The sequence below is a fragment of the Hibiscus syriacus genome, unplaced genomic scaffold (assembly GCF_006381635.1).
Source record: "Hibiscus syriacus cultivar Baekdansim isolate YM2019G1 unplaced genomic scaffold, ASM638163v2 tig00002841_pilon, whole genome shotgun sequence".
Taxonomy (NCBI): domain Eukaryota; kingdom Viridiplantae; phylum Streptophyta; class Magnoliopsida; order Malvales; family Malvaceae; genus Hibiscus; species Hibiscus syriacus.
The window spans coordinates 459,710-484,452 of record NW_024061948.1 but is presented as its reverse complement, the minus strand read 5'-3'; the positions used below and the strand labels follow the sequence as shown (position 1 = coordinate 484,452).

The window sequence follows — 24,743 nt, the reverse complement described above, 5'->3', positions numbered from 1 at the left end:
ATCGACTAAATTTTTTTTTAAATTCAAATCATTTTATAAATAAAACTTAAATGATTCAAATAGTAACTCGAATAACTTAAAAAATTGAATTGAGTTTTTTTTTGGTATGATATATGTATATAATATATAAAAAAATATAAATTTATTATATATGATTATGAAAAATTATTTAAATATAAATAAGTAATATGATATTATAAATACTTATAATTAAATTTAAACAAAAATTTTGAATAACTCAATTTGAAACTCGATTAAATTTGAATAACTCTAACAAATTTTATTCAACACAATTGGACGCTCACTCCTAGTACTTAAATAAAAGACAACTGCCCTTTGCCCAGATCATCGTGCTATGTATGAAAAATTATAAATTCAATCCTAATAATTATATTTTCTTAGAAATACATCCTACATAGAAAAACATTTACTTATAAAGTACAATTTCTCTATTTCAACTTATACGTCCAAAGATAAGGATAAAATTTGATGATATCACCACAAATCCAACTGAGGGAAAGAAAAATAGTACAAAACCAAATATTCAGAGAATAAAATGCTTTATTTCATTATTTCTTTCTTCTTCTCTACTACTACAACAATGGCATTGTTTAGCTTTCTCCCTTGTTGCTGCTCTTCTTGCTTTTCTTTTGCTTCTGCTTCAATTGAGTAAGGCCAGCTGCCGTGATCTTCACATTTCCGACGATAGCCGCAACAAGCTCAGGATCCGTGCATGCTTTCATCAATTCTTTCTCTCTGCTACTTGCTTCCGCCATGTGGGTGAACAGATTCATGGCAGTCTTTGCAGCTGTGCACCAGAATACCAACAGTTAAAAACACGATTCTAAAAGACGATGATTTAATTTCGACGTTGTGAAGTAGATAATTTTAAAACCTTTTCCTTTCTTTGCTGTTCCGGGAACTATCTTTACACGGTACTTGTATGATTGAACTGCACTATAGGGACCACAGACAGGCACCGCATACAAGAGAATGTCACTGGGAAGAGGATTCCCTGTCAAGTAATCCACATCATTTAATCTCCCTTTCTCTTCTTCACCTATCTCGTTGACATCGTCTTCCTCCATGGCCACTCGGTCCAACTCACTTGTATCATCCAAACCTGAACGGCGATCATCTTCAACTCCAGTTGCATGATGCGAAGTGGCATCAGGATGTTCAGGACAATCCCGTGAAAGATGGCCTACCTTTTTACATTTATAACATATTTTAGGGGCATCTTGAGAGCCTGAAAATTTTAAAAACAACTGGATTTTATGCTCCATAACAGGGTTATTGCTAGAGATTCGAACATAATCTAATTTGGCATCAATACTTCTGTAAAGAGCATACCGCTAGCGTTGGCTTTCTGGTCATTGCTGGTAGTAGTTTTCCCATCATCTGACCCTTCATTTTTGTTAGCTTTCCCAGAAGACTGCAATTCACAAAATCTTCTGTTTTAAGTCTAGACTATAACCACTACGATGAGGCATGATTCCACACACAGAGAGAGAAGTCTACAACATTTATATATATTTTTCAAGTAATCAAGTTGGGGTACTCACAGCCAGTAGCGCCATCCGAATGCTCTTCTCTTCCTCATCCTGGTCAGCATATTTCTCCTTTATTTTCTTGAGTTTGCCTCTCTGCCCACGGCTTATTTTTCCACCACCTGGTTTCGAGTTATTTCCAGATACATTAAGATTCTCTTTTGTCTTCCCATTGCCCTTCTCAGTGTTAGCAGTGGCAGCAGTACTGCCTGTTCCTTTCTTGAGCTTTCTTCTTTCGGCTTTTGAAATATGAGGCTTCTCCTTAACCGTAGCAGTCTTCTCCTCATGGTTCCCTTCCTCTGCCAAATTATTTTGAGATGTTTCCAGAACAGGAGATTTACCAGAGAGATTAGCAGATCCAAGAACTAGAGCGTGGTCAAGGAGTGCCTCAAGTTGGGGACTTACAGAAGCAACACCACTGTCTACAAGGTCAGACACGATTGCATTACCAACATCATTAGAACCAGTACTGTTCTCAGCTGCTACTTCGGATACATCAGTTGCTTCTCCACCTTTCTCTGATTCTGACTCGGAATTTTCTATGGGAGGACCACTCTCTTCAGCCTCATTTATCCCTTCCTCCTCTCCCTCACCCTTCTTTCATTTAAATGTGATCCCAAGGAGCTCTCATCCAAGCGAAACAATAATCCAAATCCCATTATAAGAGGATGTGGAGGAAGAAAATTCTTCTTCCCACGTATCATGAAACTTCCGACAGTAAGATATTCCCCTGTAGGAGCAGTTTTACTGACCTGTTGGGGATAAACCCACCAAGCACTGGTAACAATCTTTGAATCCCATGCCTGGCTATGACAAACCTATTTCACGAAAAAGAAAATGAAATATGAGCTGCTTGTATTGTATTTTGTTCTTCCTGGAAAATAAAGTGTATTAACAAAAGACACAAGAAGATTATTTACCGTGAAACATCCTGCTTGGTTTAACGTGAGAGGTGGTACTGGCTGCTCGGGCCTGTGGTTCTTGATTATTGTACTAGAAGCCCCATGCAAATCTGCATGAACGTACCTGTTTCATTAAGCAAATGACTATCAAGATATTATAAATCATGTCTTCAAGCTAGTAACTAAAAAATACAGAAACTATCAAGGAATTGTTATTCTCAATATAGAAAAAGCAAAAAGAAACGCAGATTTGAGTGAAAAACTCTTCCTCAACTCATGCCTCCATTTGAGTTACTTTTAATGAAACTCTTCCCCAACCCAAACTAGAGTGTTGATTTTCATGGTGAACTCTTTTGCATAGCACTTCAGACGAAGAGCACCATGAGAAATTAAAATTTCAATAACTTGGAAGTAAAAAAATAACAAAAAAGGTAAAACATTAAAAAAATATACTTACAGATCCCCTTTTGACATATATCTCTTGACAATCATCTCATTCTGTTGAGCATCACGTCCACTAATAACTAAATAATTTTCACTGCTGATGAACCAATTAAATTTCTCAAACCAATGAACTTTGCGCATATGTGTAATTGTTGCAACAGTTTTTTCCTGCAATTCATTAATGACGCACTCAGCAAGCTAAACAAAAGACAATTAAATAATAATCTCAATCACAGAACCACAAAGCCAATTTGAAGTTTGTCAGAGTAGGAGCAGAACCAAAACCCTCTAAAATTGTATCCTTACTTCTACAAAAATATATTTCATTCTATTCTCGACCAATAAAACTTGAGCTGTATTTCGAGTTGGCAATAGGAATAATAACAGTTACAGCTACCTGTGAAAGCTGAAGACGAGTCTTTCTCTCAGCTGCCTTAAAAGCCTTCTCATGAGCTACAATAGTCTTCTCCTGTTTGCTCTCTTGCTTTTTCTTCATCCCGTACCACCGTCGAGCATTGGCATGAGCTGAAAGTGCTAAATCAACTTCAACCTTTTCAAAGTGAGAAACAGCAATAGCAACCAGATAATTAGGGTGCAGTTTGTGGGTGTTAAATAATTTCCTGTTTATACATACATAAGTTTATGTAGATGAAGAGAACCCCCTCAAAGGAGGGAAAATTAATGATGAGGATGAAGGTATTTATGAATAAGATAATAAAAACATCAGAGTTGACAATATCTAAGACTTCAATTTGATCAAACTGAACAAGATATGATTTGGACAATGCAATATTTTTTTATATTCCTCAACTTGTCTAAGTTATTCAAATTAACTTACAAATATATGCTACAATAACTACTGAAAATTGACAATATTCGGCAAAACCAGGTAATAGATGCAGATTTCTTCAGAAGCAGATCAATATGTGCATCAAAATTAATAAAAGAAGCATAAATAAGCATTATAGAAATGCATAAGCATAGAGATGAATCACTGGCAAGGGAAACCTAAATTTAAACTGAAATAGCACCTTATCTGCTGGGAGTGTCTTTTCATCATCATCCATTTCATCAAGATTGTTGCTCAATAGCAATGTCATGCAATTCCTTTCAAGGTGAAGCTGGTTGATTACGCCAGCCACGGGATTTCCAGATTTTTTCTCTTCCTTTACCATACGAGCAAGATCTTCCCAACTCATACCCTTTGCAAGAGCTACACGAACAGCTAATATGGCAGCATCCACATCTTCTAGGTTGTACTCTATCAATTCTGCCATTCTAACACAATTATCAACTTCTTTCTTCAGCATATGAACACGGTTTTCCTGTTGCAAAACATGACTTGCATTAACATGACAATAAAAAATTGACATGCCCTCGATAATCAACATAAGGATAGGCATGCTATCAAGATTATAAAGCAACAACACATAGAAATCATATCACAAACCTGATCCAAGCGAATCTTGTTTAATTTCTGACTGGCTGTGCTTTCCTTGGTCTTTTGCTGTTGCTCAGCCCTTTGGCTCTCAATTTTGCTGTAGAACTCATCCAAAGCTGCATCAAACGTTTCGAAATTCACATACGCTCTTGACTTGAACTGATTCAATAGAATAGGGCAGCATTCATCATACATCTGCAGAAAATAACCAGAGAACAATTAGCAATAACACACATGAATCAGGAAGTTCAATCAATACAATAGCTTCAGTCAAATGTTTGAAGGATGAATTGTCAACTTGGTCCTACAGCTAAATTGATAACAAGTAATACTTAATAATACAAGAGCAACCTGGCCAGTAGTTCCTTCAGAGGGGGGACCATCCTTTCCTGAATTCTTTTTCTGCATTAAAATGTATCCTTCAGGAATCTTCTCACCCGAAATAACATCTTGCAGCCAATCCTCAAATTTTTCAACAGCTTGGGCCAAAGCTTGAATCTTATCATCATCTAACTTGTTATCTTTAGTTACTTTTGTGTTTGAAGCCAAGCCAGCATCTAAAATGATGTGCTCAGCGAGTGCAGGACCATAACCCAATGCCTCACCGAGAACATTCTTCAACGTAGCCTGTTTCGCACGAGCATTATCACTGGCACTTTTGTTCGACTCAGAAGGTTTCCCACCTTTTTGACCACCCTTTTGGCTACCCTTCTTTCCTTTTTCATTTCCTTTAGGTGCATCAAGCGAATTATTCCCGTCTCCAATACCCTTAGTAGCTTCATTCTCATCAGGTTCACCAGAAGAAGCGAGGGCTGTATGCAGCTTCGAGATAGTGGTTCGTTCAAAATGTCGGCATATCTCAGTAGGGTATAGGTGGCGTGACATGATTGCAACCCCCTTATCATCATCCCTGCCATGAATGAATGCATACAGTTCCTTTATCAAACTAATTGCCTTAATTTACAAGCTAGCCAACATCCGAAGACCAAACCACAAATTTTGAAAAGGAATAAAATTCCACACGAAAATAAACATGACCATGTACATCATTCTCACTGCATTCCCAGATTGCTGAATTTAAAGAGGGTGAGAACTGCTACCTATGGGAACGAAGAAGAGTCAAAACCATGAATTCAGAATCAGTTAGGATAATGTTTCCTTGGGCGTACAATTCCAATATCACATAGTGAGCATTAGCGCCTAAACCGAATTGGAAAAGGATTATCTGCAAACAAAGCTCCTAAAATTGAGACAAAAAAAGGAAACAAAAATCATATCAAGCTAAAAAAACATACCCTATCATAACCGAGCTGGCGGACATCTTCAAGCCTTCTAGTTCGAATATGCTTTCTTAATTTGAGAGTAAAGCCAGATGGAGTATTGCTCTTATCCCTATAAACATGTAGTAGCGATTCGTAATGCAAATTTAGAACAATAAAAATGAAATCTACATTATAATAAACAAGCAAAAAAAAACAGACCGAACATAAGCAGTTGTATGTAAACGGACGCCGCTCTCCATTAACAAGAGTACTTTCTCGCTCTCTCCCGATTCTGTAACGCCGCTGCTATTCATTAGCTTGAATATATATGTCTACAAGCGAAAATTCATAAGCATTAATCATCAGATTTTAAACTTAACCAAAAAAATAAGACTATTGATGTATTGAAGAAAGGGGAAATGGATTTAAGAAATGAAAAAAGACCTTAGGAGTGAGATCGTAGACGTTGGAACAACGCATGCCGATCAATCGTCGCAAGCATTTGACTTCAGCGGCGACATCGGCGGTGTTAAGGCGGACCTTCACCATTTTTGCTCCTCTCTTTTCTTTTCGTCGCTCGCTCGCTCGCTTAGTTTTGGGGAACCTTCGAGCGCAGGAGAGGTGGTTATGGTGTTGCGGTGAAGCTTAGCGTGGGCTTGGAGTTGGGTTTTCGGGACGATGCTTGCTAGATATTGAGACTTTTAAACCCAATATGATTGGGCTCTTCAAGTTCTGGTTTAAAATTTTAAGGCATAATATCAAAAGATACCTTACACGTTTGGTTAAATAATCACTTTGACCCTTATTTATTTTTAAAGTACTTCGACTTTCAACGTTTCATTTTGGGGTAAAAAAATAAAGTATTTATCCCTCAATGTTTGATCCTGATTTCATCCCTACACAACATGTTTCAAATATGATATTTTTATTCGAATAACTCATCAAACGATTTTAGTGGTAAAAGAGAGTGTTGTTCTCATTAAAAGTCTCGAGTTTGAACAACTACGTTTATAGGAGGTGTGTTATTCTTAATAACTAAAAAAAATATGAACATATATTACCTTATACTCACCTCATATTATTAAAAATATATTTTATTTTAATCCTCAAAATGAGATACATTTGACATGAAAGGTATATTAGGACAAGTGTTTTAAGAGAAATGGAAAATGCATGTCGTTTTCCATGGAGTTGATGAAAGGGAAGTGCCATTGAACCTGGACTTTGATGCTTTGGGAGTTTAATTTAGGTATAATGTCAAAATTAACTCCCAACGTTTATTAAAATAGTTGTTTTGTCTATTATTTTATATTTTAGAGCATTTTGGCTCTTAACTATTCATTTTAGGAGGAAAAAAACCTTAACATGTGATAAAATAATCACTTTGTCTCTTATTCTTTTTTTTCTAGAGTATTTTAGTCTCAACGTTTCATTTTAGGTTAAGAAATACTTATATTTTGAAGCGTTAATCGTGTGTTAACTTATAATTTTCATTTATTAAAGGAACTTTTTACCCCAAAGCGACACATTGGGGGGCTAAAATGCTCTAATAAAAGAATATGAGCGAAAATAACCATTTTAATAAACGTTTGAGGTTATTTTTGACATTATCCCTTTAATTTATTTCCTTTCTTATACATCTCTCGAAAACCTCAATCCATGCCTTAAACATCACCATCTTCAACCTTTTTTTAATTCATATTTCTTCGTATACATAATGTAGAGTTACATCTCCATTATCGTATGTCAACTTCATCATCTTTTGTCATCGTCATTTTTACATCTACACTTATCGTCATCCTTTTCTCATCCATCATCAAGAGAGTTATATGATAATGGTAAAACATATCTTAATTAAATTAGCATGGAAGTAACTAAATTGTGAGATTGATTATATTTTGATCATTAAGTAAAAAAATTATCAATTTGATCGCAAAACTTTTTATTTGATTGCAAAACTTTTTATTTGATTGCAATCAAGTTACCTACCATTAATTGTTAATAAAATTTCTGATGTGAATGCTAAGCAAATTTGTACAACAACACATTTGATCTTTATTAACTATTAATTGTTATTATATTAATTAGAAACATTGAGGACCAAATATGTTATTATATAAATTTATTTAGTTGTTATATCAATAATTATGTTAATAGTTATTATATTAGTTGTTATTATATAATTATGTTGTCGCATCCGTCTTTCGGTTGGATCCAGTAATTGGGCTTCGACTTAAATGAATTTGGGTTAGAGTCGCCACCGACCACTTTAAAACAAATTTAGGTGGGTCGGACACCATCTTACCTGATCTGCTTTGTACCAGAAACGTGTCGGGTTCGGGAGTCGTGTACGATCAAGGAATGATTAGCACCCTTGAACCGCCTTTTCGGTACCAATTAATTTTCTAGTTGTCTTTATTTACAAAAATTTAAATTTAAATTGAAATTCAAAAATTCAATCCGAATTAATTACCTTTAATCGATTGAAAGTATCCCTAAACAGTCAAAGTGTTGGATTATAAAAATAAAAATAAACATGAGAAAAGAATAATAAAAAATATTAATATAATAATATTAATATATATATATATATAACAATGTAAAAAGAAATAAAAATATTAAAATTAAGAGAAAATGAAAAATATATATAAAGTAAATAAATAAAAATGAAATAAAAAGAACAAGACAAAAGTTGTTACATCTCCAATGTTTTGCGTGTAGAGAAACTGGTTTTGCAATGAAAATGCTCTGCCACTTCTCGTGCTTTTAGATATTGGCTTTGGATCCTCCACGCTTATTTTTGTCATTTTCTTCCCTCGATTTTTCCAAATCGTTGCCCCTTCCTCTACTTTTGATTCCACATTTTTCTATGTGTCTTTTTCTCTTAATGCTTGAGTCTATTTATAGTCTAAAGAAACCTATTTTTAGCTCAGATTTAGAGTCTTACTTGGACTCAAATGTTTTAGTTTTAGTGTTTCAATAAGACTCAAATATGTTGGTTTTAGTGTTTCAATAGGACTCAAATACGTTGATTTATGTTCCGAATCTTACTAAATCAAGATTGTTGAGTGTGGGGCATACAAAAATAAAAAAAATAAAATAATAATAATAATAATAATAAATATAATAAAATGTTTTTGTAGACCGGGATAAAAACGGGTGTCTACAGCTGCCCCTCTTTACACATTTTTGTGTTAACAATAATATGGCAAAAATGAAAAAGACAAACAGTTTTTGTATGGTTCTCTTTGATTTGAGACTTGATAGTGTTTGTTGTGACACTAAGTCGATCCATTGGTCATGATATCCTTCTTCTTGAAGTTGAAATCGTGGGTAAATTGAAAAGTGACTCTTTGTTACCAATCATGGTCGACCTTGGTCTTCTTCTCGATTTAAAGACCTGGGTGTAAAAATTGACCGGAAAGTAGTTCCTTGCTAATGCAACGTGGTTGATACGCCCTTGAGCTGAATGGAATCAAGCTCGAAGGTCTTTGGCAGATAGCCCTTCTTGCCTTGAGCTATGCTGCAAATGATGGTGCATTTGAGCTGAGTGGAGTCGAACTCGGAGGTCATTGTTGACAGATAACCCTTCTAGCCTTGAGTTATGTTGTAAATGATGTGCCTTGGAGCTGAGTATAGTCGAACTCGAAGGTTTTTGTTGGCAGATAACCCTTCTAGCCTTGAGTTATGTTGTAAATGATGTGCCTTGGAGCTGAGCGTAGTCAAACTCGAAGGTCTTTGTTGGCAGATAACCCTTCTAGCCTTGAGTTATGCTGAAAATAATGTGTCTTGAAGCTGAGCGTAGTCGAACTCGAAGGTTTGATGTTTCAAGAGAAACATTTTCAAAAGTTTTTTTTCAAGAGAAACAATTTCGAGGGTTTTTTTGTGTTTTAAGAGAAACTGTCTCAAGAGGGATAAAATTTGTTTCAAAAGAAACTGTCTCAAGAAAAACTTAGTTCTAAAAGAAACTGTCTCAAGGGAGACGAAATTTGTTTCAAGGAAAAGATATTCAAAGATTTTATTTTCAAGGGAAACTATCTCAATAGAGACAAAATTTGTTTCAAGGGAAACTATCTTAAGAGAGACAAGATTTTGTTTCAAGGGAAACTGTCTCAAGAGAGACAAAACTTGGAAATTGTCTCAAGAGAGACAATGGTGAGTACGATTCCCTTCGTCGTGAAGTTGAAACTATGGATGGCCACTTCGTTGTGAAGTTGAGCCTTGGAATTGGATATTCTTCGTTGTGAAATTGAAATCCAGTATGCTGTTTCGAGGCCAATATCCTTCACTGTGAAGTTGAAATTGACTTCGAAACTGGAAAGTTTGTTGACAGACACTCCTTCTCTGAGTTAGATATCCTCCGCCGTGAAGTTAAAATCCAATCTGGAGATGGATGTTACTTGTGTGTACAATTCCCTTCGTCGTGAAGTTGAAACCGTGGGTGGCCCCTTCGCCGTGAAGTTGACAGGAATTGGATATCCTTCGTCGTGAAGTTGAAATCCAAGTAAGTTGTATTGTTCCCAGTCCAATATCCTCCGTCGTGAAGTCGAAATTGGCTCTGGAACTAGGAAATTATTTGTTGACAACCAGCCGCCCTTCGCTGTGAATTTGAACTTGTGTTGTCTCGAGTCCAATATCCTTCGCTGTGAAGTTGAAATTGGCTCTGAAACTTAGAAGCCCTTTCGTCGTGAAGTTGAGCCTCAAAATGGCACGATATCCTCCGTCGTGGAGTTGAAATCGTGGATGGCCCCTTCGTCGTGAAGTTAAGCCTTGACTTGAATATCCTTCGTCATGAAGTTGAAATCCAAGTATTGTATATTGCGGGTGGACACGATTCCCTTCGTCGTGAAGTTGAAACCGTGGATGACCCCTTTATTGTGAAGTTTGACTTCGAGCTAGATATCCTTCGTTGTGAAGTTAAAATCTACTCTCGAGCAAATTGTGTCACTTTGAGTACAATATCCTTCGCTTTGAGTCCAATATCCTTCGTTGTGAAGTTGAAATTAACTCTGAAAGAAATTGAAAAGTTATTTGTCGACAGACAGTTGCCCCTTCGCTGTGAAGTTGAGCAACCACCATCAATTTCTGAATATGCGTTGAATCAAATATCTTTCGTCTTAAAGTTGAAACTTGACTCTAAAGCTGAAAAAATTATGTATGTGAAAAAAATGATGCTCTAAAATGCATGCATAATAAATTAGTTCTTGTTTTATTCATCAGACAGAATCTCATATTTTGTCTGCTGGTTCCTGCACGTGGAGGAAAGGTCTTCGGAAGATCTGATAATTCACATCAGGATATTGAATTCCCAAATATGCCCCAATATTTGATGTTGAATCTCAAAAAATGCCCCTACATTTGATGTTAAATCTCAAAAAATGCCCCAGCATTTGATGTTGAATCTTCAAAGATGCCCTCATTGTTCCTCATTTCTTGCTTCATCATTGATTCTAAGCATGAGCTTGGTGTTTGAGAGCCACATGTCATTTACCAAGATCCACTCTAGAGAGATTGTCTTGTTTTGAAAAAAAATATTTTTCTTTCACTTTTAAAGGAAAACATCAAAAAAGAGTTTCGAAAAATGTTTAATCAAAAGTTTTGAAAATATTGTCCCTTTCACGGTTTTACAATTGAGACAAATCATAAAACTAGAGTTCATTGGATATCAAAAAATTAATTACATTGTTAATCATTCAATAAATTATAGTTATTTGACACGTGCCAAGATCAAATCTATTTTTGGGAAATGGTTAAATAAGAAAAGGATAAAAAAGTCTCAGGTTAATGTGTTTGGTCAAAGGTTTGACATTTTTGTTTACTTGATGCTCAAAGGTTTAATGGGGTAGCTTGCATGCTCCTCTATTGGAAGTGTTCTCCGATTCCCAGCTTTCATGATCAGGCTCGGATTGTGTGATGTCTTATCAAGGAATTTGTACGATCGCCTCAGCTACCCAATTTTTGTATTCGAGCTGCCTTTTCAGGTTTTCAACTCGAATCCTCATTTGGTTTCAAGATGTCATTCGTAATTTACGTCTTGAACCCCCTTTACTATTTTTCTCTATCATACATTAATTACACTATTTTTTGTAAATAAAGATTAATCCTGATGGGCGGGATGAAATTTGAAGATAGTCTCTTATGTTTCGAAATCCATGTATGATTAGAAGGGACTTTTAAGGCATGTAACGTAGGTCATGGTTCATGGTTATGAAAGAAAGGGATACAAGGCCCAAACAAATGATTAAGGGTGATTGAACCAAAGATCAATTCATTCTGATGTCTTCAATCATATCTTGCTCAATTTGAATATGCGAGTATGTCTCTCTCTTGATGCTCTATGATCTTCGAGTGGAGTGATTCAGAAATGATTGTGCTTGATCAATCTCATTTGATGCTCTATGATCTTCGAGTGAAGTGGTTCAGTGATTCTAAAATGATTGTTCTTGATCAATCTCATAGTTTGAATATCGATGCGTCGTTTAAATCGAGAGAATCTTTGCATATGCATATTGTCTTCTTTTTTTCTTCAATTTTCCTTTGTTTTTTCTCTTTTTATTTTCTCTTTGCTTTTTTCTCTTTTTTTCTCTTTTTGTTCTTGATTGAATCTTCGCACTTGGCATTTGGTTCACCTTTCGGTATCTCATCTGAATCAATGTCTTCACTCATGCGAGCAGATTTTCTCCACCTTGCCCCCTAGTGTGGAGGGTGATCCTTGATTAGGGTTGAATCATAAGAAAAATACTATAGACTCAAAAGGGGACACAAGGGATATATATTTTCTCCTGTTGTGAAGGGGTAAAGAAAGAAAACCGTTCATCATTTCATACTTGGAAGCTTTCACAGAAGAGGTATCCCCAGGGGATAGATTTTCAGGATTAATTTTATTCACATAAAAACACTGTAATTAATGCATGATAGAATTATTTCGAGTAAATTCTTCTTTCTGCTTCTTGCCCCCAACATGTCTTAATGTTCAGGCTCCCTGCGAGATGCCCCAAGTTGTGTCTTAGAAGAATGCTCATGTTTAAATGAACAACTCAATGCCTTGAGTTTTAATGGTATAAAAATGCCAATTTTGAGTCTAAAAGACAATGGTGTGACTTTATTAACTCAAAGAAATGTATGGGTGTATCAAAAAGATAAAGATATTGTTAAAAAATTTCAAAGGGATGTAATGTCAAAATTTGATCTTTTTGGTAATTACCATGAGTTATTTTGGGTAAAGAATCAAGGTATTTTATTTTAGGGTTTGAGACAGGATAAGAAAGGTCTAATCTTGCCATATGTCAAAAATCTATAATTCTTGAAGAAGTAAAAGAATCCTTAATTCATTTAATATTCGAAGAACTAAAGATTAAAATTTTTTCAATTGTTCCACCTTAGAAAGTAGCTAAATTCAATCGTTTAAAAGATTAAGCAAACATGAAAGATCAAAGACGTGTTCAAACAAAACAATCCTCTAAGTGCAAATGATATATGCAATGCCCCCTTCTTCGGCTGTCCATGCCCCTGAATCCTTCATGTTTTGGATCTTGCGCTTCAGCGCCTTATAGTTCTCATAGGAATGTTTGGAGCATCCTATGTGGCAACTGCAAACAACTTCAACATCATAGCCCTTAGGATATGTGGACTCTTTTCTCAGATCATCCTGGTAGGCTTAGTCATACAATCAATTGATCGGGCTCCCACTTATTGATTTCAGTTTTTTCTTTTGATGTTACAATCTTGCTTGTGGTGTCATGTGGCTAAAACCACTTCATCGAATCCTCCATGAAGAAATTTCAATGTTTATAAAAATACTTAAAAATGAAATGTAGATGCAAAATGCAAAAATACATGAAATGTTTGAGGCATTGATCCGAAAACATGTCTGTTATTATAAATAATCTTTATTGGGAACAAAAGTGTTTTATCTTTTAAGAGAAAAAAATATCATGACAGCTTCTGACATGTTGATTATTCTTCTGCCTTTGTCTGTCACTGGTTGAATAACTTGTCGAACCGCTCTGGTTTCTCTGGATGAATCGTGCAAATGTTGAGTTACTTTTTGTACTGGCCCAAGAAGTCTCTAATGGCTGCATCTCTGACATTTATATTTTGTTGAACCTGTTCCCAACGAATACGCCATTGGAGCCCTCAATTGATAGGAACTATGTGAAGTTTGTTTTTCTGTTCCTTGAATTCGTTAGCAATGGTCTCCAATTTTAGCTATCGTTTTGACATTGTTGTCTTTGAAGGGACTCCCAAGATCAGTAACCTTCATCTTGCCCCTACAACCTCTGCTAGTCATTTCCTCAAAGATAGATTTTCATTGTGCTTGATGCAGACAGACTCGGTTTATTTTGAGTCCTTTATAATGCAGAAGAGTGATATACTCTTCAATTATGGGCACCACGTCTTCTGGATTGAATGTGACACATAGTCGCCTTGTAGATTGTCCTCTGCATTTTCATCTCTTGTATTACAACCCTTTTGTTCATTAATGCAGATTATTCATGTTTAACAAACACGTTTTTGGTGGATCAACACCTCTTTTAAATGATGAGAACAAAATGAAAGATAACAAAAAATAAAAAGAGTTAGTGAGGTAAATCAAAACAATAATGAAAATGAAATATCCTACCCCACATGACATCTACCCCATATGCTTATTATTCTTACCCGGACATGATCTCTATCCCGCATGCTAATTTCAAACAAATCTTAACCGCATATTTGTCTAGTTCACATGTTTTAGAACAGAAAATAAAGCAGGAAATAATCTCGAAGCAGCCTAGGGTTTGAAATGAGGTTTTGGGTGGGCTCTAATTCTCCATGGTCTCATGGTTTTGGTTCTAAAAAGGGTACCCGAGTTCTCCTTGTTGGTGCACCATTGGGCTTGTCAGACCCTTAGTCCTAAGCCTATTACAAGCTTGTGTGGACTAAGTTAAACTCGAGAGGACACATTCCCTTATGTCTGTGCGGTGAATAAATTCACACGAAGACATAAAGTATATGAATCCCGAAGGCTACTTGCTAGGCCTGTGCGGTGAATAAATTCACACGAAGACATCGCTTTTACCCCCACTTAAATAGGGTTCGGAGCTCGAGTTTAGAGCCTTAAGTGAAAATTTGAAAAATCTGAAATCATTAAAAAACGTCAGTACAACTATTTATTTGAAAAAAATAATCAAAGGTAAATAATTAGAATCAAATAAATAAATTAAAATTTAAACTTGTAATTTTCGCTAAAAAAGACAACCGGAAATTAATTTCGGCCTGACCCACTTACATTTCCCCAGCAGAGTCGCCAAGATGTCGCAGCCGTCTTTCGGTTGGACCACGAAATTGAGCTTCGACTTGAATGAATTTGGGTTAGAGTCGCCACCGACCACTTTAAAACAAATTTAGGTGGGTCAGACACCATCTTACCTGATCTACGTTGTACCAGAAACGTGTCGGGTTCGGGAGTAGTTTACGGTCAAGGAAGGATTAGCACATTTGAACAGCCCTTTCGGTACCAATTAATTTCCCGGTTGTCTTTATTTGCAAAAATTTAAATTGAAATTGAAATTCAAAAATTCAATCCGAATTAATTACATTTGATCGATTGAAAGTATCCCTAAACAGTCAAAATATTAGATTGTAAAAATGAAAATAAACATAAGAAAAGAATAATAAAAAATATTAATATAATAATATTAATAAAAAAATAAATATATATATATATATATATATATATATATATAACAATGTAAAAAGAAATAAAAATATTAAAATTAAGAGAAAATGAAAAATATATATAAAGTAAATAAATAAAAATGAAATAAAAAGAACAAGATAAAGGTTGTTACATCTCCCATGTTTTTCGTGTAGAGAAACTGGATTTGCAATGAAAATGCTCTGCCACTCCTCGTGCTTTTAGATATTGGCTTTGGATCCTCCACGCTTATTTTTATCCTTTTTTTCTCTCGGTTTTTCCAAATCGTTGCCCCTTCCTCTGCTTTTGATTCCATGTTTTTCTCTGTGTCTTTTCCTCTTGATGCTTGAGTCTATTTATAGTCTAAAGAAACATATTTTTAGCTCAGATTTAGAGTCTTACTTGGACTCAAATGCTTCAGTTTTAGTGTTTTAATAGGATTTAAATACGTTAGTTTTAGTGTTTCAATAAGACTCAAATACATTGATTTATTTTCTGAATCTTACTAAATCAGGGTTGTTGAGTGTGGGGCCTACAAAAAAAAATAATAATAATAAATAAATATAATATAATATAATATTTTTGTAAACCCGAACAAAAACGGGTATCTACATATGTCAATAATTATATTAACTTGACTCGGTACATTTACGAACCGAAATCATTGCCCTAAAATTTCTTTCATGAGCGGATAAAATTTCACTTGTCTCATTTTTTCAAACAACATGAGATTGTTTCCATTTATCTACTATCTCAATTTCAACTAAAATACCTAACAACAACAACAAATATAGATGTGTATGAATAGTTAGGATATGATAGTCCAATTAAATATTGTTTATAACGACATATTTCACTACGACCAGCAGCTTCTAAGTTTCCTGCTAATGATTGGATAATTTACACAAATATTATAAAAGATACAAATGGATTCCTACTTTATTTTCAATCCCAACGTGCATTTGCACCTGTTTATAGCACATATGTCTGGCCTATAACTATTTACAGTACAATATCTATAAATTAATATCTCATAAATTGATAATCTCTTTAAACTAATAATTTTTCTTGGTTCTGATTTGGACCCAAGGTCTAAATCAATAAGATAATATTTATTTTGGAAGACTCTTATATAAATTTATGATCCCTTCAATATTATAAATTAATAATTCTAAAAAATTACGAATATAATTATGACAACTTCGTAAAATATGATTCTATCGTTCTTTACTCTCTCTTTTAATTTAAATCTAGTTGTATTTTATCTCTACTTTTTCTTACTATATCCAAAAGTTCCGGTGTTTCCTTCTCATACTGCAACAAAAAGTTGTGAAGAGTTGTTGTCGTTATGAGCCTTCCGTGTAATTGGTTGCAAAGGCATTGTATCATCTTCAAAATGTTGTAAAGCCACTCAATGAATTCATGTCATAAAGAATAATATAGGTTGATTGAATCGGAAAAAATATTTTAAATTAATAATTTATTAATTTATTGATTAATTAATATTACTTTAAATTTATAAAATTATGTGATCCCGAGATTATTGATTTATAGAGGTTTTATTGTAATTATTTTTTCTTTGAGAAATACAGTGGTTAGACCATGATATAATTCTCATACCTAACATCTAATACTTCATTTGTGAAAAACAAAATAATCTAAATTCATGCCTAAACTAGTCAAAGAAATTGTTGTTTATAAAACCCTAAAGTTACGCTTTCAGATTGTGAAGAATATTTACAGAGAAAAAGAAATAAAAAATTATAGCAGTGCATCTTATTTATCATTGGAAATTATTTTTATTTCATGACTACACTGATCATGAAAAATAATTTTAAAAAAAATATTTTTTATGATACGATAACTTTATTTTATTTTCTATCCTCTAAATTACTCTAAATACAATGTTAGGAGATGTTTGGGTAGTTATATATTCTTGAAATTTTAAATTTTATATAATTTTTAATATATTTTGTTAATGATCTATTTTTAAACTTTTAAAATAACTTCTCCGTTCTTAATTTTTGGTAAAATTAAGCTCTCGTGAATTTGGAAATATATTTAAATTTTGTAACTTTTGTACGTGACAAATTCAACTAGTTGATTAAGGTTGTAATCAATTATTATGTATAATGGAAAAATAATATTTAGTAAAAAAGTAATTTCTTTATAAAAATATAAAATCTGTTAAGCTTGCATGATAGGACCGGCTTAAAGTCAAGTTATTCCAAGTGGAAAAGGGAACGATTGCAGCCATCAAATTAATCAATGATTTGCCAATGTACATGCTACTAGTTATGACTAATTACTTTTTACATAATTGATGTAACCCGAGTAATTATCATTATTAATAATAATTTCTTAAATAAAATATGAGTATAAGTTCTTAAATAAATGTGATAAGGAAAGTTGTGGAAATGACAAAAAAGAGAAGAATTAGATAGTATATGTTCATAATCTTTATTAATTATTGACAACACACCTCGTATGTGCAGTTGCTCGAACTCAATAACTACAAGAAGAACAATATTTTTCGAGATCATTTAATGAGATTTATTTGATCATAAATTTTTAAATAATGCGATAAGGAAAGTTGTGGACATGACAAAAGAGAAAATATGGGTATGGGGTTGATGCTATAATTTTGAAAAGGAAATTTCAATAAACAAAGTGGTATTTAAATCCCATAAGAAAGGTTATTAGGTGGAATTTAAAGGGCAATGAATTTGTTCCTTTTTGTCATCTTTTTGTGTTATGCTTTTCCCCATCAGGTTCCCTAATGGGGATTAAGCAACTAAAATTTATTAAATAATATCAAATTATTTTAATATAATTAATTTAATAGTTATTGGAATCTCTCTAGAACCTCTGCTTTCTTTTTTCTAGAATTTGTAAAAATAGCCCTTTTCACACTTTAAGAAATCCTCTAGTCTATATCCATTCTTCTAACTTAATGTTAGTGCATTTTTCTTTTGTTTTTATTCATTTAGTATGATTTTGAACACTTATTATATGATTGGATCGAGTTCTATTTATACAGTTATAATGTGCTCAAACTATCATTATAATTTGTAAGTCTCATTGAATTTAGTGTAATTAATTAAAGAATCGTATAGGAGAAAGACAATCAGATTACCTGACGTCTTTAGGAATATGTTTGGAAGACATGTCATCTTTTGAGTTATACTCTGCTAAGGTTGGTGTTCTGACTGCATACAACATGGGGAAAATGCCGTGTCTTTCTAAAAACACCAGGTGGTCTAGTCATCTTCTCTCATGTAATGTTCATTTCATCCTAGTTGTGAAAATAATTTTTCTATCATCCCAAATAAGACATTCTTTTCCCACCACATTATCTAAAGAATATTGCTACCTTAACTATTTGTTTAGCGTAAAAAATAATCATTAAATATATATAAAAGATAATATTTTATGTTGTTAGTATTATTTTATTTTGATCCTTTTATTAATATTTATTTAATTCTATTATTTATAAAATCTAATATATTTTTAAAGGTATAGTGAATTGAACCGTGACTTTCTAAAAATTCTCATAACCTTCAAAATTAGATTAAATCTTTTTATAAGGTTACGTGTTCAATTTCATGATCTTCGAGAACTAGTAAAACTAACCATGCGCTAATGGTAGGATCAAAATAAAATGATATTTGATGGTTTGAGGACTAATATATAATGTTCTAAAGTTTAATGATAAATTTAAAATGATAACTATATTTTAAAGACTGTGATAAAGTTTAAAACTTAGAGACTAATATAGAATATGAGCCATAATTTGTAGACCTCCTATGCAATTAACTCCTTTTTTAATTGAAAAAAAAAAAGAAAAAAAAGAAATAATTGTGCAGCAAATGCCACTTGGCTTTAGTTTTGGATGAAACCAAATAATTCTAAGATCCATTGGAGCATGAGAATATAGCACCGTCCAAACAAAATCCTTAAACAAAACAAAACACAAAATTCCTCCGACCATACAAAAATAAAAAATTAAAGATTTGGAAACACACAAAAAATATGTCCCCCAACATACAAAAACATAAAAAAAACATGCATTGTTTCAGGCTTGAGTAGGGATGGCAAAAAAATCCGAACCCGACGGAGAAAATCGAAAATCGAATTAAACGGGTCGGGTTCGGGGATGATAAACGGGGACGGGGACGGGAAAAATCCATTTATTTTAAACGGGGACGGGGACGGGTTTGGTAATCCCTCCCCGATTACCCGCTCCGATTACCCACCCCGATACCCGACCCGATAAATATTAAAAATAATTATTTATATATATATATATATAATATTAATAAATTTAATTTAAATAAAAAATATATATTTAATTTAAATATATATATATATACCCAGCCCGATTCCCGGCCCAATACCGACCCAATACCCGACCCAATACCCGGCCCAATACCCGTTTAAATATCTGTTTATGCTAAACGGGGATACCCGTTTCCCCGCGGTTTTCCCCGATTACCCGACGGGGATCCCCGTTTAAATCCTCGCGGTTTTTTAAACGGGGACGAGTACCGGTTTTTTAAACGGGGACGGGGGACCAATACCCGGCCCGAACCCGGCTCGTTGTCATCCCTAGGCTTGAGTTGTAATATTTGATTTTTTATGATTATATATTTATATCGAAACTTTTTTTTATATGTGGAGATAAACAATTAATTAAATCACATTAAATTTTAAGCTCAATAAATATGAAATTAAATCATCAATAAAAATACTTAAATTATAAATAAATTTAATTTTTTTAAAAAATACAACGGTATCTTAACATTTTTATATCCATCCTACCCTCACCATAGTTGTTAAGAAACTCGAACCTCACAAGCAGTTCACCCTAGAAATAACAAATTTGATGGGATAATGTTTTTGTTTTTCTAAAAAAAATAAATGGTTAGACCACTTGATGTATTTAGAAAAACACTTCAAAAAATACGACGTTTTCTGACTTGCTATTCTGTTAAGGTTAACGTTTAAATTGCATGCAGTCTTGAAAAAACATTGTATCTTTCATATGTCTTCTCAAAAACGTCAATTACTCCAACTAAATCTCTCTTATATTATTTATTCTATCCTAATTATAAAAATAATTTTTCTAATACTCATATGAGCCCTTTTCTTCACCATATTATCTAAAGAATTTGGTCGGAAAAATATTTTCTTTTATCTATTTTTGCGTAAAATAGGACAAGAAAAGGAAGGAAAACGTGTGACTTTTGCGGCATATCATATATTCCTCCCATTGGTCCACCACCTCACTGCAAATCAACCACTAAAAAACAATTTATTTGATTTATTTTTATTATTAAATTTAAAGTGCAAATTTTATTACTTTTTTCAAAAAAGAAAAGGACTATCGTGATCTGATCAGAGCCGTTGAATCGTGTGATGTGTATAATTTAAAATTATTCTTTTAGATGCTCATAGATTGTAACCTTTAAATCATCAATTGAAGTGAATCTCATTGATTTTTGAACGGTTCGGTTCATAGATTTTTAAGTATATGGTATTTTTAATAAATAAATCGAATTCTATAAAACATAATCAAATATTACGGTTCGTATGCTAATCCACAAGTACTTAGTTTGCCTGATTAATATATTCCCACTGTTTATGCAGGAAGCCTCAATCGGAATGGAGTGTTTGATATGCAAATTGTGTAGATTGACACAATTTTAGACTTTCCCATATGGAGAACTAATAAATTAAGCTTTAATAGAAGGGGGGACGTCAAAAGTGTCAAACTTTTAATGCCTTTGTTGATATTTTCAAACCATGTACAATACTTATCAAGTAGGAATGGACATGATACTCAGACTTAATGCGATCTTTATCTAGTTCTATAAGTTTTTTCTTTTTCCTCTTTGAAAATTTAGGTTTGAGTTGAGCTTTTTTAAGTGTAAAGTTTGTTCAAGTTCGGTTTAAGGTAAAAAAAATTCATGATTTGACATGAGAAAATAGTTAAATTATCTCTTATATATGTAAATATAATTATAATAATATCATTCTATATTTTCTTTCAATTAGGTTATTATCTTACCTAATATATATATATATATATATATATAATATTTGTGTCGGATCATGTCGGTTTAGATGTTGGTTTTTACCCAAAAATCAAGTCGAATGGAAGTGTGGAACCTCCTTAAACCCGACTTGAGTTGTGCGACAGATGGAGGGATAAAATGCTCGAATCGAGTTCCAGTAGGCCAAAATCCTACCTGAGCCGACTCATGCCCATCTCTACTATTAAGCTTTAAGTGTCTAATTAATTAAAGGACAAAGTAACTTTTGGTTCTCAACTTAACAACTTTTCTCAATTTAGTCCCGAATTTTATTTTTTGATCCACGTTAATCTATAGCTAACGTTTTGAGATTGTCATGTCATCAAAATGACTAAAAATAGTAGAATATCCAAGTTCAAGACTATTGCGGACAAATAATAATTAGGGATCATTTTGAAAATATTGTCAAGTGTAGTGAAAAAGTATCTTAACCCCTTAATTAAATTTAGGGTAGAGCATATTAGAAGTCACTAAATTATGTTCAAACGATCATCTTAGTTATTGAATTTTAAATAGTTACAAAATTGTAATTAAATTTTGTCAAACTGTTATAAAATTGTCATTAGATTTATCAAACTATTACAAAATAATCATTAAAATTTATCAATTTATTACAAAATGGTCATTAAATTTTATCAAATTGTTACAATATGGTCATTAAATATATCAAAACTTTACAATTATTATAATACTATAATGACCATTTTGTAACAATTTGACAAACTTAATAAGTTGAGCATAGTTTAGTGACCTCTACTATATTTAAACCCCCAATTAAGTTGTATTGCGGCTTTGCTCCTTTCTCTCTCTCTCTCTAAAAGGTTTAATTACTATCTTTCCACCATTTTCAACACAAACTCCATGTATAAAAGCACCCCATCTACTTGTCTACCTTCCCTGTATAAATCAAAAACCTCTCTTCTCTCCCAACAAATCATCTCTTATCGTCAAACCCAAAGAAAAAAAAAAGTTCGATTTGTTTTGTGTTGTGTTTTCAAATGGAAGATGTTAAAGCAAGGGCTGCACGAGAAAGATTCAAAGCAGTGAAGAAGATCAAATGGATTTGGTTCGTGGTCCTTGGACTGTTGAAGAAGACTTTAAGCTCATCAATTACATTGCTTTTCATGGCGAAGGTCGGTGGAATTCCCTTGCTCGTTGCGCAGGTAATTTTCCCCTTTCTTTTCTGCATGGAGATTTTTGGTCTAATTTTTATTTTAGTCCCTATTCTAATATAAAATTTTAGAAAAACTTTACCAAAAGACTTGAAATCTATGGAATTTACAGGTCTGAAGAGAACTGGGAAAAGTTGCAGACTGAGATGGTTGAATTATCTACGCCCTGATATTAGACGAGGGAACATCACTCTCGAAGAACAGCTTTTGATTCTTGAGCTTCACTCTCGTTGGGGAAATAAGTAAATAAAATGTTCTGTTATCTTATTTTTCACGAAATCGTCATGTTGATGATGTTTTTTTTTCCAGACAATTTACAGAGGTTTTGTTGTTGTTGCAGATGGTCGAAAATCGCTAAGCATTTGCCGGGAAGAACCGACAACGAGATCAAGAACTATTGGAGAACTCGTGTCCAGAAACATGCTAAGCAACTTAAATGTGATGTCAACAGCAAGCAGTTCAAGGACACCATGCGTTACCTATGGATGCCTCGGTTAGTTGAAAGAATACAAGCCGCCTCCGCGTCTACCACGACCGATAACGCCGCGTCACAGATGTTCTCGCAACGAGGGGTAATCGGTGATGAGTATGCGGTGCAAGTGACCCCGGAGAATTCGAGCACCGTCACTGTGGCATCATCGTCGGACTCGTTCGAGGCACAAGTTTCACCGGTTTCGGATCTAACCAATTGTTACAACAATGGCTTCCACGTTAATAACAACCCTAATCCTGGCTATAGTTTCCAATCCAGCAACCAAGTTGATTACTGCAATCTATCGGACAATTACTACAATAAAAACGAAAACCATGGCGATGTCGGCATGGATTTTCCGACCAACAATTATCAGCCCTTGTTGGATGGTGGTGATCTTTCAGACAATTTGTTGAACGCTGAGGATTTTTTGTTTTTACAGCAACAGTTCAACTTCAACATGTGAAAAAATAACGTTTTTATAGAGTTTGGGGGTGAAATTAAATTGTATAGAAACTTAAAGGGGCAATAGAAAAATATTCTTAGAACTCTAGATGTATATTGTAGAATTTGTCAGTGGTGGATGAGTTTAGTTTGTATTTTGATACTTTTGTCTCTTCTTCTTTTATTGGGAAAATTTGCAATTTGAGACTTTTGTTTATAATTATTCATTTTGATCCCATTAATTGATATTGGTCTTATTTGGTTTTTGTTCCTCTATCATATTGAAATTTTCGACTTAATCCCTCTATTCTCATAATTTTACTAGACAACCTTTTTAGCTAATCTTAATTATTAGTGCTGTTTAAATTAATTAAATTCCTTTCACACGTTTTGATTATGGTTTATGTGCTTCTTGTTTGACGGTGATAACTACAGCGCTACGTGGTTTATGGAGTAATTGAAATTTAGTCCCTCTTGAACATAAAATAATTCAATTTATTCCTCTTCAGTCCTAAGATAAATAGAATAATTATATTAGGTCCCTCTCAAAACAAATAATTTAATTTAAATCAATTTAATACAAAGTTTTTTAGCTCTCCCTCCAAAAAAGTATAAATATAATCAACTATTTCAACCATAATAATTTTATACGTAAATTGAATATTAGTTTATTTTAAAAAAAATGTTATTATTTTAATATAAAAACTTTTAAATATTCTAATTTCATCTATAAATCATCTCTCATTTTAAATTAGTCTTTAAACTTTTGAATGTTCTAATTTCATTCCCAAATTATGAACCTCATTCAAAATTAATCCCCAAACTTTTGAATTTTCAAATTTCAACCCTAGATTCATCCAAATGTGTAATTAATGTCAACCAAATTTTAACCTAAATTATTTTTCAAACACATATTAATACAACTTCATCTAATGTTTTTATTATATGAGTGTGATTAACATATACCGATAGTCTGGGATGAAATTTAAACGTTCAAAAGTTTTTGAATCAATTTAGAACGAGGATAATAGTTAGGAGATAAAATTGGATGTTTAAAAGTTTAAGGACTGGTTTAGAATAAGTTGTAGTTTGGAGATGAAATTGAATATTCAATATTTTATGGACTAATTTAAAATAAGGGTTATAATGTGAGGATGAATGATGCAATAAACTCTTTTTATCGGATGGAAAAAATAATTCAAGCCGGTGACAGCAACCATCTTCGTGTGTGAATACAAACTTGCATGCTATTTTATTTAGATATAAAGGATATGGCACGTGT

At 33.3% G+C, this 24,743-nt stretch overlaps 2 protein-coding genes across 3 annotated transcripts; one reads left to right on the top strand and one right to left on the bottom strand.

Moving 5' to 3' along the window:
- Positions 1 to 431: 431 nt before the first annotated feature.
- LOC120158516 (nuclear export mediator factor Nemf-like) lies at positions 432 to 21,602 on the bottom strand. The gene is given in 16 exon segments (XM_039169337.1): positions 432 to 808; positions 896 to 1,249; positions 1,354 to 1,435; positions 1,566 to 2,140; positions 2,143 to 2,368; positions 2,471 to 2,576; positions 2,910 to 3,064; positions 3,294 to 3,446; positions 3,928 to 4,221; positions 4,347 to 4,532; positions 4,689 to 5,247; positions 5,438 to 5,562; positions 5,633 to 5,729; positions 5,819 to 5,931; positions 6,044 to 6,153; positions 21,598 to 21,602. Coding segments are annotated over 15 exon segments (3,327 nt in total). The 5' UTR covers positions 6,149 to 6,153; positions 21,598 to 21,602; the 3' UTR covers positions 432 to 611.
- Positions 15,396 to 23,538, top strand: LOC120158533 (transcription factor MYB108-like). 2 transcript variants are annotated; one of them, XM_039169363.1, is made up of 4 exons: positions 15,396 to 15,425; positions 22,339 to 22,536; positions 22,658 to 22,787; positions 22,886 to 23,538. In XM_039169363.1, exons 2-4 carry the CDS (start codon positions 22,431 to 22,433, stop codon positions 23,481 to 23,483), a joined length of 834 nt encoding a protein of 277 aa, XP_039025294.1. In that variant the 5' UTR covers positions 15,396 to 15,425; positions 22,339 to 22,430; the 3' UTR covers positions 23,484 to 23,538. The 2 variants fall into 2 exon arrangements, with proteins under 2 accessions (XP_039025294.1, XP_039025287.1); XM_039169356.1 differs by lacking the exon at positions 15,396 to 15,425 and having other exon boundaries at positions 22,301 to 22,536.
- The last annotated feature ends 1,205 nt before the right edge of the window (positions 23,539 to 24,743 follow it).

Excerpts from the sequence above, each read along its gene's own strand:
- LOC120158533 (XM_039169363.1), top strand. The coding sequence starts at position 22,431 with ATGGATTTGGTTCGTGGTCCTTGGACTGTTGAAGAAGACTTTAAGCTC. Across the intron at positions 22,537-22,657 it reads TTCCCTTGCTCGTTGCGCAG|GTCTGAAGAGAACTGGGAAA; the intron begins GTAATTTTCCCC and ends TGGAATTTACAG. Across the intron at positions 22,788-22,885 it reads CACTCTCGTTGGGGAAATAA|ATGGTCGAAAATCGCTAAGC; the intron begins GTAAATAAAATG and ends TTGTTGTTGCAG.